Source organism: Piliocolobus tephrosceles, chromosome 7, assembly GCF_002776525.5.
Source record: "Piliocolobus tephrosceles isolate RC106 chromosome 7, ASM277652v3, whole genome shotgun sequence".
Taxonomy (NCBI): domain Eukaryota; kingdom Metazoa; phylum Chordata; class Mammalia; order Primates; family Cercopithecidae; genus Piliocolobus; species Piliocolobus tephrosceles.
In genome coordinates, this window is record NC_045440.1 from 47,390,147 (window position 1) to 47,405,548 (window position 15,402).

At 40.7% G+C, this 15,402-nt stretch overlaps 1 protein-coding gene across 1 annotated transcript in view; it reads right to left on the reverse strand.

Annotated features, from left to right (window-relative positions):
- Positions 1-15,402, reverse strand: part of LOC111525260 (DNA-dependent protein kinase catalytic subunit) — a 178,046-nt gene that overhangs the window by 126,747 nt on the left and 35,897 nt on the right. Inside the window, exons 22-26 of the mRNA XM_026456188.1 lie at positions 11,377-11,483; positions 9,000-9,090; positions 6,971-7,134; positions 5,515-5,667; positions 4,332-4,411 (exon numbers count right to left, since the gene is read on the reverse strand). Of these exons, the coding sequence (XP_026311973.1) occupies positions 4,332-4,411; positions 5,515-5,667; positions 6,971-7,134; positions 9,000-9,090; positions 11,377-11,483 (595 nt within the window). The remainder of the gene's footprint in view (positions 1-4,331; positions 4,412-5,514; positions 5,668-6,970; positions 7,135-8,999; positions 9,091-11,376; positions 11,484-15,402) is intronic.

The following is a 15,402-nucleotide window of genomic DNA, read 5'->3' on the forward strand; positions in this document are numbered from 1 at the left end:
GTGGTGTAAGTTAAGGCGAACACTCCCTACACTGATATCCTGTACATTTCTGCCTCAGAGGCCAGGTTTTTTACAGGAGCACTGAGCTAACCAGACCTTTATTCCCCACAGTTATTGAGCTCACCAATTAAGTACTTTGATATTAGAGGTCCATACTGTAGTTAATATCACCTCAAAAATGATGCAAAATGTCCCAGGGCTCAGAATAAACAACTCAGAGACTCTTCCAAATAGTCTTTCCAGTCTTTGAAGGTATTTTTTCCCCCAATACCTTCACTGGCCTCTATGAAGCAATTTTTAAGATTAATCAATATAAAAAGGTCTTAACTTTCAGTCTGAAAGTTTAACCTGGTCTTAAAGCATCACTTTTTTTTCCCCCACAAAAGAATCATACTGTTTTATTCTTAGTACAGTTTTTTAATACATGTATACATAGCTAGATATATATACAATATACACATACCCCTTTATAGAAAACCATCCCGCTCCAGTCCTACATCCCAAAGGTAACTACTGTGAACTTTCAAAATATTTTATTTATATACTTTTTTTTTTTTTAAGACAGAGTCTTGCTCTGTCGCCCAGGGTAGAGTGCAGTGGTACAATCTCGGCTCACTGCGACCTCTGACTCCTGGGTTCAAATGATTCTCCTGTCTCAGTCTCCCAAGTAGCTGGGATTACAGGTGTCCACCACCACACCCGACCAATTTTTGTATTTTTAGTAGGAACAGGGTTTCACCATGTTGGCCGGGCTGGTCTCGAACTCCTGACCCCCAGCCAATTTATATATATTTAAATATGTGTATATGCACATGTAAAAACAAAAATAAATCTGCCAAGGAGGCAGAGCTCCTGTCTTCCTGGAAGAAACCAGTAACTGGTTTCTTCTCAAGAGTACTTTCCACGTAAACATATGCACTCTATCAGTGTTTTCACTAGCTGCCCAGTACCTCAACTAAGGACGTACCACAACCCAGCTAGCAGAACCCTACTGCTAGAAATACAAGTATTTCTAAATTATGACTACCATGCAGAGTGGAGAGTCCTGAGCAAACTGTTTAAGCAGCTCTGTTGTAAGGAAGCTGCTAGGCCAGGGCTGTGGTCACCCAGTCCAAGCCCAGCTGCAGAGTACTGTGCCTGCATTGCCCCACCAACCATGACGCGCAGGGTCCTTTCCTTGTGCCCTTGGCAACACCAAACATTGTCCATCTTTTAAATACTTGACAGTAGCCAATCATTTTAATTTGAAGTTCCTTGTTTACGAAAAGGTTGACTATTTTAAGATACATTCCATCGGCCATTTACATTTCTTCTTTTCTGAGCTGCCTATTTTTTTCTTTATACATTCGTCTATTTTTAAATCTGATTTCTTCAGTAGTAATGTTGCACATTATGTATATGTTACAATGTTGGTTTTGTGCCATTCAGTAGTCTTAAACATTTATAAGGTCAAAACCATCAATACATTAACACTTTTATGTGTCTCCCTATCTGTACAAACTTTATAGAAATACACAGAAGGATACCGATTATGGAATGGTAATGAAATCCATCCAAGGAGCAGAAATCACACTGCACACAGAAGAAAACGTTTTGAAATGCTATAAGTCTACTTTTTCTTAACAAAACATCTATGCACATGTCAAGATGTGTTATCATAAAGACATTCTCCAGACTTTCCAGAGGATCTAACATCTTTTCCCAGGGAACAAGCATGTGAAAGGGGTGACGTGAAGGTTCATTTTTATCTTTAAACATTTTTATATTATAAACTGATGTGTTATCAACAAAAAAGACCTCAAGACTTAAAGACATACACAGACAGACAAGCTATGTAGTCATTACATTTTTCTGTAATTTATTTACAGTTTGTTTTTCCTTCCAAATCTTAATGATTTACAATTAGTTTCTTCACTTGTGACAAAGACTCTTTCCCTTACCCTAACTCTAGTCAGGCTCCTCTGAACTCTTCTCAACTAGGCCTTGACTTCTGGGCTTCCATGTTCATCTCTATTAGTCCAATTTTACCAAGAACTCTGGTGGGTCAGTTCAGCGAAAACCCCTCTCCCCTTGATACATAATCTAATTCGTCATCTCCCACCAGCTCCCAGGCAGTGCTTGGTCACCCTGGCCCATCTTCAGCCACAACACTCTTAGGTTGGTTTAGCCACAATCCTCTTTATGTCTGATGTTTTCTCTATTGTGGGAAGTCAGGGACCCCAACGGAGGGACTGGCTGGAGCCAGGGCAGAACATAAATTGTGAAGATTTCAGGGACATTTATCAGTTCCCCAAATAATACTTTTATAATTTTACACTTGTCTTTACTGCAATCTCTGAACATAAATTGTGAAGATTTCATGGGCATTTATCACTTCCCCAATCAATACTTTCATAATTTTTTATGCCTGTCTTTAATCTCTTAATCCTGTTATCTTCGTAAGCTGAGAATGTACATCACCTCAGGACCACTACTGTACAAATTGATTGTAAATTATGTGTGTGTGAACAAAATGAAATCAGTGCACCCTGAAAAAGAACAGAATAACAGCGATTTTCAGAGAACAAGGGAAGATAACCATAAGGTCTGACTGCCTACGGGGTCAGGCAGAACAGAGCCATATTTTTCTTCTCACAGAAAGCCTATAGACGGATGTGCGAGTAGGAGAAGTACCACTGAATTCTTTTCCCAGCAAGGAATGACCCTGGGGAAGGAACGCATTCCTGGGGGTAGGTCTATAGACGGCCACTCTGGGACTGTCTGTCCTATGCAGTTGAAATAAGGAATGAAATATGCCCTGGTCTCCAGCAATACCCTCAGGCTTACTAGGATTGGGAAATTCCAGCCTGGTAAATTGTAGTCAGACCGGTTGCCTGCTCTCAAATCCTGTTTCCTGTTAAGATGTTTATCAAGACAATGAGTGCACAGTGGGACATAGGCCCTCATCAGTAATTCTAATTTTGCCTTGCCTTGTGACCTTTATTGCCCTTTGAAGCATGTGATCTTTGTGACCTACTCCCTGTTCGTACACCCCCTCCCCTTTTAAAATCCCTAATAAAAACTTGCTGGTTTTGTGGCTCCAGGTTGTCATCACAGTCCTACCAATATGTGATGTCACCCCCGGAGGCACAGGTGTATAATTTCTCTCTTTGTACTCTCTATTTCTCAGACTGGCCGATCCTTAGGGAAAATAGAAAAGAACCTATGATGAAATATTGGGGGCTGGTTCCCCCAATATTCCTCTTAGTGATTTTCCATCCACTGACCCTGACCCTGCTCCTTGGCTATCAAACCCCCTGGTCAATAAGTATTTGGAATAGAGCCCAATCCCTCTCCAGCAGTGTAAAAGCCCACTGGAATAGCCTCCCCTTTAGTAGTTTTCCTTAACATCTTTAACGAATGTCAAAATTTTTTCTTTAACATGTTAGTCATTCCACCTAATATCATTTATTAAATGACCCATTTCCCACTTAAATGGCCCCCTACCATAGACACAATTTTCATATACACACTTTCTAGCACCTACCTCTCCCACTGAGCCATCTGTGCACTGGCTCAGCTTCTTATACTCCATAAGGCCCCCTTTTAACATTTGCTACACTAGACTCCTTCCAGCACACTACCCTTTCAAAACGTGTCTTGCTTATTAGGCTTAAGCAATTACTCCTTCAGATTATTTTTAAGTTCAAAAATAAAATTAATTCTGGATTTTTTACTGGAATTATACCAGAGTTAATTGATTTGGGGAAACTTGACATTTTTTTTCAATAATGTCTAACTCAGGTACATAAGCTATTCATCTTCTATAATCATAAAATACATTTGCCTGGCACATTGAAGTTTATTCCTAGACATTTTTTTTTTATGTTGTTATGAACAAGATGTTATAGACATATTTTCCAAGTGGTCAATACTAATATATGAAATATATGAGAATAACATATGAAAATAGATAATGAGAATTATGTGTTTATAATTCGTCAGCTTTTTCCTTTATTAATTCTTAGAGTTTATCAGCTAATATGCTTACGCTTGGGCTTTCCTGATTTGGAAACAATTACAGTAATCTTTTCTCCTTCCTAATATTCCTTCTGTGATTTTCTTATCCTACAGTATTGAATAGAATCTCCCAAATAGTTAGTAGGGCTGATGTCCTGGCCTTACTGGTCTCCTGACAAGTGTCTTTTAATTGCCAAGTGCCAAGTGCTGGGAGAGACGCTGGAGAGGGAGCAAGGAATACCAGGCTCTGCCCGTGCCCTGAGGGGACTCACGGACCTTGAGAGGTTAGGATGCTAAACATGGAAATAACTAACTCCAAGTAAAGCACTGACCACTCCCAGAAACAGGCCGTGCTCCCATGCTGGGTGGAAGCGCAAGGGAGTGTCAGTACTTCACACAGAGGATGACCTGGCTGCAAGATTCAGGCAAACATTCTATCACATTAAATATCATGTGAAACTACTCCTATTTCATCAGGAGCTGCCAAATGCCTCCCAGGCTTCCACGGAGAGGTTCACTGCTATGTTAAATCTACTTCTGTGGTAAGTTTCCAGTTTTCACTATGAACTCTATTTAATAACAGTGCATCTGAACATACTGCTGGACTATATCCACACATGTATACTGCAGAATTTTCCAACTGCATTATGAATGAGTTTTGTATTTCATTTTCCTTTTTACGTGTATACCCTGATATTCAGGTCACGCTAGACTCATAAAATGAACTGAGAAGATTTCTTACCCTTTTCTGCCTCATGACAGCAGTGAAGGATTTGTCCATAAAGTCATAGTATAGGCCACTTGTCAGCCACGGTTAGTTCTCTCTCTCTCTCTCTTTTTTTTTTTTTGTTTGAGAATGAGTCTTGCTCTGTCTCCCAAGCTAGAGTGCAGTGGCGTGATCTCAGTGCACTGCAATCTCCACCTCCTGGGTTCAAGTGATTCTCATGCCTCAGCCTCTCAAGTAGCTGGGATTATAGACACGTGCCACCACGCCTAGGTAAGTTTTGTATTTTTAGTAGAGATGGGGGTTTTACCATGTTGGCCAGGCTGGTCTTGAACTCCTGACCTCAGGTGATCCACTCACCTCGGCCTCCCAAAGTGCTGGGATTACAGGTGTGAGCCACCACGCCTGGCCCATGGTTATTTCTCTTTTCTTCCCTCTGTGAAAGACTATGTTTGTCCATGAGAGGGGTGACAGCTAATTCACCTTCAGATGCCTGGACTCTCAGTAACTTTTAACTATAACAGCCATTCCCAAACTTCGAGACACACTGAAAGTGGAGGGGAGAGCTTTTAGAAGTCCTGGTGCCCAGGTCGTGCCCAGGTCATGCCCAAGACCAATTAAACCAGAGGACCTGGGGTAGCAGCCAGGGAGCAGTATCATTCTTAATGATCTCCAGGTAATTCCACTGCTCTGTTGACTACGGAATTAGAGAAACCAAACTTCTTAAAGTTTCAGTTTAAAAAGTTCAGTTAAAGTTTCAGTTACAACTGTTTCAGATTCAAAGCCCTTACCTGATCAACATCACACGCAAGTCGAAGCAGCACAGGAAACGTCCGCTTATAGAGCTGGTACATGGGTGGGGCTCCCTGTCCCCCTTCCGGCATCTGCGTGGCTTTGCCCAACATAAACATAACCATGCTATGTAAAAGTTCACAGGCTGCAACCTAAAACAGACCAGGAGGTCAGCAACGTCTAAGTTATCACATGAAGACGAGAGAATATGTGAAATGTCACTCAATTTAGTCCTTTAAGAAGAAAAATTTCATTGCACATAACTATCACGTAACCCAAATATAAATTAACTGGAATTAGCATTTCTTGCTGTATAATACTAATGATTCTGTTCACTTTGTTTTTTATCCAAGAACAAAAATTAAAATTTAAAGCTTTAGAAACTGACACTAATACATTCTTGAGAAGTATATTTCACTGTTGCCATATTAAAGAACTATGTAACTTTGCTTCATCTGTTAGCACATTTTCAACTATCACTTTTAGTAAAAATATTTTTTGAAGCACTATAAAAAATTTACAAATTAATACATGCATACCTCATTTTATGAGGCTTTGGACACAATGTGTTTTTTAACAAATTGAAGGTCTGTGGCAACCCCCTCATTGAAAAATTCTATTGGCTCAATTCTTCCAACAGCATGTGCTCACTTTGTTAGATAAAGCATTTTAAAGTATGTATATGAAGTTCTAATTCTATTACACACTAAATAGACCACAGTAGAGTGTAAACATAACTTTCACATGTACTGAAAAACCAAAAAACTAGTGTGATTTGCTACACTGAGATGTTAACTTTATTGCTGTGGTCTGGAGCTGAACCTGCAGTATCACCAACGTATGCCTGTATGAAAATTTGAGATTATCTGTTTCTAAACTCCCAGAGTGAAGAGGATAACCAAGCATAGACGAAATATCACTCTAAAGCTTTTGGTATATTCATGTTTTGAAAGGCAATTTTTTTTTTCTGAGATGGAGTCTCGCTCTGTCGCCCAGGCTAGAATCCAGTGGTGTAATCTCGGCTCGCTACAACCACTGCCTCCCGGGTTCAAACGATTCTCCTGCCTCAGCCTCCCGAGTAGCTGAGACTACACTCGCACGCCAGCACACCTAATTTTTGTATTTTTAGTAAAGATCAGGTTTTACCATGTTGACCAGACTGGTCTCAAACTCCTGACCTCAAGTGATCTGCCCGCCTCGGCCTCCCAAAGTGCTGGGATTACAGGCATGAGCCACCACACCCAGCCCAATTATCTATTAAGACGATTTATGCTTAACTTCCATTTCTCAGTGACACTGACTTCTAATAAGTAAGTAGTTTTCTAATTACTGTATTACAGAAAACAGAAAATTACTAATATTGGAATGGCTGAAATGTGTTCTCCATATCCTAACCAATATGTATTTTTAAAGCAACAGGCTCTAAATAATGGGTGAAATAAAAAATAGAAGTACTTTAGTTTGTCTGTCACTGGCTGTGAGCGCTAATTCTGTGACTCGAGGCAGGAACACGTCCAGGAAAATGACAGGTTTCATCTCTCTAAAGGGCACTGCAAAGCTCAGCCGCTTCTCTCTGTCCCAGGCCACATAGCTCTTCATCATCTCATCAGAGGAAGCGACTGTTAGAAAAGATTTAAAAAGAACAAAACATTTTTTTCTTTTTATTACTGTCAGAATTATTCACAAATCAAAACATTTCTAACGTCACCTGTTCTACATTCTATTAAAGTGAAGCACTTCATTCACCTTTCCCTATTCTTTTGCCTCAGATATGTAATTATATCAGAAATCACTCGATTTAATTTAAAGTAAAATTACTTTTAAACAAGCCTAATAGTCTCAAATGTTTAACATCCAAATTCACTTAGTTACTTATTCTGTGGAAGAAAGTCAATGAACAAAATTTTTACGTTAAAAACAAAAATCTTGGCCTTGCACAGTGGCTCATGCCTTTTGGGAGCATTTTGGGAGGCCGAGGCGGGCAGATCACCTGAGGTTGGGAGTTCGAGACCAGCCTGACCAACATGGAGAAACCCCGTCTCTACTAAAAATACAAAATTAGCCGGGAGTAGTGGCACATGCCTATAATCCCAGCTACTAGGGAGGCTGAGGCAGGAGAATCCCTTGAACCTGAGAGACTGAGGCTGCGGTGAGCCAAGATCACGTCATTGCGCTCCAGCCTAGGCAACAAGAGCAAAACTCCATCTTCAAAAAAAAAAAAAAAAATTTCTTTGAAACACTTTCCAGGCCGGGTGCGGTGGCTCAAGCCTGTAATCCCAGCACTTTGGGAGGCCGAGACGGGTGGATCACGAGGTCAGAAGATCGAGACCATCCTGGCTAACATGGTGAAACCCCGTCTCTACTAAAAAATACAAAAAGTTAGCCGGGCGAGGTGGCTGGCGCCTGTAGTCCCAGCTACTCGGGAGGCTGAGGCAGGAGAATGACGTAAACCCGGGAGGCGGAGCTTGCAGTGAGCTGAGATCCGGCCACTGCACTCCAGCCTGGGCGACAGAGCAAGACTCCGTCTCAAAAAAAAAAAAAAAAACACTTTCCAAATACAGGCTCTAACTCCCTAAATAACCAAAACTCACTAGTATTAACACCAAATTTCAAAAGTAAAAATACAGAGGAATTTTTACTAATCAAAAATGTAGACTTTTGACCAGGCACAGTGGGGCACGGTGGCTCACACCAGTAATCCCAGCACTCTGGGAGGCAGAGGCTGGGGATCACCTGAGGTTAGGAGTTCAAGATCAGCCTGGCCAACATGGTGAAACCCCATCTCTACTAAAAACACAAAACATCAGCCAGGCATGGTGGCGTCTGTCTGTAATCCCAGCTATTCAGGAGCCTGAGGCAGGAGAAACGCTTGAACCTGAGAGGCCAAGATGGCTGTGAGCCAAGATTATGCCACTGCATTCCAGCTTGGGCAATAGAGCAAGAAAAAAAAGAAAAGAAAAGAAAAAAAAGTGGATTCTTTTAAATTGAAATAATAGAGACAGCTTCTTGCCATGATGTTGCCCAAGCTAGTCTCAAACTCCTGAGGCTTGGGTAATCTTCCCATCTCAGCCTCCCAAAGTGCTAGAATTATAAGCGTGAGCCACCACACACAGCCTACTAATCAAATATGGTAATTCTCATTTGGAAAAATTTCTAAAAATATCAAAATATTAATAATACTGGATCTCAAAGAGATTAACTTGGAATTCCTGACACATGGAAAAGAGTATCAAATTACATTGTTTCAAACTGGATAACATTCTTAACAAGTCAAGCTAGAACATCTATTCTACTGGTATACTGAATTATTCCAATTTTATGGATACAAAGAATTTCATTAGCCAAGATATTATTCTTTATAATCTTATTTAAAATATATAAATCACATATAGGAGTAAATATTCAGAATATATTATGACCTGGATACATCCAAATAAAAGCACAAATATATCTACAGAGGTTATTTATCTTAAAAGAAGTTTACCTGTCAGAAGATTTTTGTTTATTTGTCCTCCCAGAGATCCAAGCATTTGTACTACTCTAATTCTTATTTCTTCTAAGGATATTGCTTCATTCTATAAATTTGAACAATTGTATATATGTGATTACAAATGGGTTAAAAATTAAACAGAAGACATGAAAACACTCTTTGCCATCCACTTGGATGTCCATTTCCTAGACCAGCAATTCCAAACTTTTTGGCAGGATCCTTTCCACTCTTAAGAAATACCAAGGACCCCCAAAGAGCTCTGCTTTATGTAGGTCCTGTTTATCAGTATTAATGACATTAGAAATTGAAACTCAGAAACTATGTAAATAGTTACTTAATTAAAATTACTAAACCCATTACATGTTATAAAAAGTAACTATATTTTCCAAACAAACGAAAACTCTGGGCAAAGTGGCCATCTCAGTGTGCCTTTCAGTTGTCATTTTAATAAAAATTGTATCCACAAAGCAGTGGCTATTTCAGCTCCCCGTTCAAAGCACCACACAGTGCTTTTTCTCCAGATAGCTGTCACACTTCTCTACGCAGGCCTGCTTCATGTGCACCTCCTCCCTCACACACACAGTATTTTTAAAAATCTGTGCTCAGAGTCAGTGCTAGAGAATCAACAGTTTTCTCCATCATAATACCGTGGTGCAAATTAACAGTAAAAATAGCTTTGGCCTTGCACCCTGGATCCCCCAGGGGTAACAGAGAACCGTAGTGCTAAGGAACAGGCACTGTGTATCGGTACAAAAATTTTGGCAAAGCACAGTGGCACATGCCTGTAATCTTAGCTTTTGAGAGGCTGAGGTGGGCGGATTGCTTGAGCCCAGGAGTTCAAGACCAGCCTGGGCAACAATGTAAAACCCATTTCTACAAAAAATACAAAAATTAGCTGGGCATACTGGCACACGCCTGTGGTCCCAGCTACTCGGGTGGCTGAGGCAGGAGGATCACTTGAGCCTGGGAGGTTGAAGCTGCAGTGAGCTGAGATCACACCACTGCACTCCAGCCTGGGTGACGACTTGAGATCCTGCCCTAAAAAAAATTAAATCGATAAGAATACAAGAAATTTTATTTGTAAAACCATAGATATATTCAAGTTATGTTATCCTGCTGTGTCATAAAATTATAAAAACTTTTATGCTGCCATTTCTTGTTTCATTCTAGTCTCTCAAACAAAAGGTGCCCAAAATAATGAGGTGAGAAGAACTGACCCTAGAGTTTGCATTATCAGTTTTAGATGTTAAAAGTTTTTCAGACCGGGCGTTGTGGCTCACGCCTGTAATCCCAGCACTTTGGAAGGCCGAGGCGGATGGATCACGAGGTCAGGAGATCGAGACCATTCTGACTAACATGATGAAACCCTGTCTCTACTAAAAAAATACAAAAAAAAAAATTAGCCAGGTGTGGTGGCGGGCACCTGTAGTCCCAGCTACTCGGGAGGCTGAGGCAGGAGAATGGCATGAACACAGGAGGCAGAGCTTGCTGTGAGCCAAGATCGTGCCACTGCACTCCAGCCTGGGTGACAGAGGGAGACTCCATCTCAAAAAAAAAAAGTTTCTCAAATTTTAATTCTTACTTAATTCCAAAATAGATATTTCCCCTATTCTAACTCAATTTTCTCTATTTACATCATTTTTTACTATCATATCATATGGTTCACTCGAGTAAACTGCCCCAAGGAATTATCACCAAAAAACCACAAAAGAACAAAAAAGAAAACTGGAACAAAATGAACCTGGTAATATGACATATTGAAGATCTAAGCATAAATGAAAGTCTTACATATCCCTGGTATCAGTATTCTAACTTGCTTATTTAATATGAACCAGTTTACCTTTTATTATCCACTAAATACATTTGAAGGCAGGGATGAACAGAAAAACAAGACCAAAAAAAATAAACAAAACAGGTAATAGAGTTTATATTTTCGTTGCTAAAAATATATTAATTTTTTTTTGAGTCAGGCCACTCCCATTGCCCAGGCTGGAGTGCAGTGGTGTGATCTTGCTCACTACAGCCTCAACTTCCCGGGCACAGGTGATTCTCCACCTCAGACTCCCAAGCAGCTGGGACCACAGGCATGCGCCAGTACACTCAGCTAATTTTTTGTATTTTTTAGTAGAGACAGGTCTTCCTACGTTGCCCAGGCTGAGCTCAAGCAATCACCCACCTCAGCCTCCTAAAGTGCTGGGATTACAGGTGTGCGCCACCATGACTGGCCAATATATTAAAATTATTTTTATATTGTACTCTACTTTGCAAACAAAAACAACTAACATTTTAAATGAAGATTTTTACTTTTCACAAGTGTTAGAATCTGATCTCTGCATTATGTAAGGTACAGAAAATACAAAGGACTTCTTACTGATGAAAGGTTCTTTGTCTTCTTCAGATGCTTTAACACCACTTTATTAAATCCTTTCTGGGCAGCCCGAGAAAGAGCTGACACTTCCCAGTTATTCTTGGTCTCATCTATCAACAGTAAATGACAATAAATTTAAAATAGTATTCATTCATTCACTCAATGCACATTAGCGACAACAAACTATACTGTCAAATAGAAACATTAAAATCCTAAATTATGATTTAACAAAACTAAGTTTCTAAAACAAAAAACATAAATGTTGGTTGCTTTTAAACATCACTGTCTGACAAACGGAACACGGTTCCTTGGGAAGTGTCTGACTCCAGGGTCGAGAAGAGCATGAATCATCTCATGGCGCAGGAGTGGCTCCCGTGCATCACACTCGGGCCATCTATGGGTAGATGTTAAAGAGTTCTACTCTCTGATGGGCCAGAGATGATAAGAGAATCTAGTTTTTAGCGGGGTTTTTTTCTTTTTTTGAGCTCCAATAAGTTAAGAATTTTTAGTTCACTGGAAAAAACAGACCTTTGATATGTGGACAATTCAGCATTTTCTATGTCTTTTGGGAACAGGCCCCCAAATCTGGCCATAAACTGGCCCCAAAACTGGCCATAAACAAAATCTCTACAGCACTGTGACATGTTCATGATGGCCATGATGTCCACGCTGAAGGTTGTGGGTTTATTGCAATGAGGGCAAGGAACACCTGACCCACCCAGGGCAGAAAACCACTTAAGGCATTCCCGAACCACAAACAACAGCATGAGCCATCTGTGCCTTAAGGATATGCTCCTGCTACAGTAACCAGCCAGAGCCCAGCCCTTTATTTCAGCCCATCCTTTTGCTATAGCCCATCCTTTTGTTTCCTGTTTTAGTTAATCTATAATCTAGAGAAACAACGCTTATCACTGGCTTGCTGTCAATAAATATGTGGGTAAATCTCTGTTCCTGGCTCTCAACTCCAAAGGCTGTCAGCCCCATGATTTACCATTCCACACTCTGTATTTCCATGTGTGTGTCTTTAATTCCTCTAGCGTTGCTGGCTGGTCTTGGCAATGTCTGTATCTCCTGGTTTTTGGCTCAAGTTGTGGAACTGAAACTATTTACTAAGCTTTCTATGTCTTTGCAAGTATGTATCTATAATCAACAAAGGCCTATATCTACTTTCGTGTATAATGTTCTCCAGTATTTGGAGGGTATTGATAAATTAGATTATAAAGTCTCTTAAAGGATCTCTGTTCTGATTTATACAGATATGTAAATTGAGATTCCTAAAATTCTCCAAAAACAAGGAAGTTGAATTAACAGTGTTTTAAATGTGCTAGACTTTAAAAATCATACAGAAAACAACAATTTGGGATCATTTAGGAATATTCACGTAATTAAGGCACATCTGTGGTAAACAGACAAGTTTAATGTTTTGGTTTATATAAGTCTATTTTATCTATCAGTATTAAATACAATACGAACATACACTTTATTCTACTTGTGTTTGTTTTCCCTATAGTTATTCTGGCCAATAAGCTAATATTACATCTCAATAACATTTTTTAAAACTGTGGTGTAATATACGTAACATGAAATGTACTCTTTTAACCATTTTTAGATATATAATTGAATGGCACTGATTACATTCACAGTGTTGCACAACCATCACCACATCCATCTCCAGAACTTTTTCAACATCTGAAACAGTCCCATATAACTTTTAAGATTATGAAAAATGCGGCTGGGTGCGGTGGCTCACGCCTGTAATCCCAGCACTTTGGGAGGCCAAGGTGGGCAGATCACCAGGTCAGGAGATCTAGACCATCCTGGATAACATGGTGAAACCCCCATCTCTACTAAAAATACAAAAAATTAGCCAGGCGTGGAGGTGGGCGCCTGTAGTCCTAGCTACTTGGGAGGCTGAGGTAGGAGAATGGCGTGAACTCGGGAGGTGGAGCTTGCAGTGAGCCAAGATCGCACCACTGCACTCCAGCCTGGGCAACAAAGCAAGACCCTATCTCGGAAAAAAAAAAAAAAAAAAGATTATGAAAAATGTAATAAGTTTATGTCCAGCTAAATTGAATCATTACCTGGGTAAACTTTTTTTTTCTGAGATGGCGTCTCGCTCTGTCGCCCAGCCTGGAGTGCAGTGGCCGGATCTCAGCTCACTGCAAACTCCGCCTCCCGGGTTTACGCCATTCTCCTGCCTCGGCTTCCCGAGTAGCTGGGACTACAGGCGCCCACCACGTCGCCCGGCTAGTTTTGTGTATTTTTTAGTAGAGACGGGGTTTCACCGTGTTAGCCAGGATGGTCTCGATCTCCTGACCTCGTGATCCGCCTGTCTCAGCCTCCCAAAGTGCTGGGATTACAGGTTTGAGCCACCGCGCCTGGCCTAGGTAAAGTTTTTATTTCCCCAGTAATTATATCATGTAGCATGCCAACTGGAAGATTATTATCTTTAGACAATTTGCAACCTTGAACTGACTGAGCTAATGGATACTTTGGATGGTTGGGTACTTTGATAATTTCTAAGTAAAATATTAATAGAATACTGAAATATTGATGAAAAGGCACAATTTTTATGTTTATGTGCTTTTCCTTTTTGCTTTTATAGGCCATTGAAGGTAGGAGCCTTGGGACATGCTAATAGGCATGCACATGCTGTCTCTTGGGGGGCTGCAGACAGTGGTATCTGTGAGCTCCATGAGTCTGACATACTGCTAGTGTGTGAGGCTATTCTCAATTACCCACTCCAGTTTTCTAGGTGAACCATGAGTTTAGTATGTTATATAATTAACAAGTGGTTGTACGGCTATATCAGAAGAATAATACAGAAATACAATTGCATGCATGCTTTTTTTCTTTGAGATAAGAGTCTTGCTCTGTCACCTGGACTGGAGTGCAGTGGCACAATCTCCGCTCACTGCAACCTCCGCCTCCCAGGTTCAAGCAATTCTGCCTCAGCCTCCCGAGTAGCTGGGATTGCAGGTGTGCACCACACCCAGATAATTTTTGTGTTTTTAGTAGAGCCAGGGTTTTGCCATGTTGGCCAGGTTGGTCTCGAACTCCTGACCTCATGTGATCTGCCCACCTCGGCCTCCCAAAGTGCTTGGATTACAGGCGTGAGCCACTGCACCCAGCCTGATTTTTCTTTTTTCTTGGATTACAGGTGTGAGCCACAGCACCCAGTCTGATTTTTCTTTTTTCTTGGATTACAGGTATGAGCCACAGCACCCAGTCTGATTTTTCTTTTTTCTTTCTTGAGAAGGTGCTCACTCTGTCACCAGGCTATGGTGCAGTGGTACAATCTTGACTGAGCACAGCCTTCACCTTCCAGCTTTAAGCAATCCTCCCATTTCAGCCTCGACCTCCCAGGCTCAAATAATCCTCCCACCTCAGCCTCCCAAGTAGCTGAAACCACAAGCATGCACCACCACATCCAGCTAATTTTTAAAATTTTTGTAACGAAATTAGCCAGGTACAGTGGTGCGCACCTGTAATCCCAGTCACTTGGGAGGCTGAGGCAGGAGAACTGCTTGAATCGGGGAGGTGGAAGTTGCAGTGAGCCAAGATCGCACCACTGCACTCCAGCCTGGGTAACAGCGATACTTCGTCTCAAAAAAAAAAAAAAAAAAAAAAAAAAAATTTTGTAAAGATAAGGTCTCCTTATGTTGCCTAGACTGGTCTCAAACTCCTGGCCTTAAGTGATCCTCATCCCTCAGTCAGTCAAAATGGTACCTGGGGTTACAGGTGTGAGCCAGTGCACCCAGCCTGCTTTTCATTTTTAAGTAAGGAGGATAGTTCCTCATAAAACAGTGAGTCTAAGACTTTTTCGTGTCTGGATCTCTTGCCAGAATTGGGACTTACCCCATAAATCTTTGTTTTGTGGGTTAGAACTAGCAGCAGTTACAATATTGGAAACAGAAATAATGTTTTAAAGACTTATTAATTGTTTTGGAGGTCATGTTAACATGCATAACATCTCAGTATTTCTATGAGAATAGTTCTGATCTCCCAGACTCCCTGGGAACTGGTATT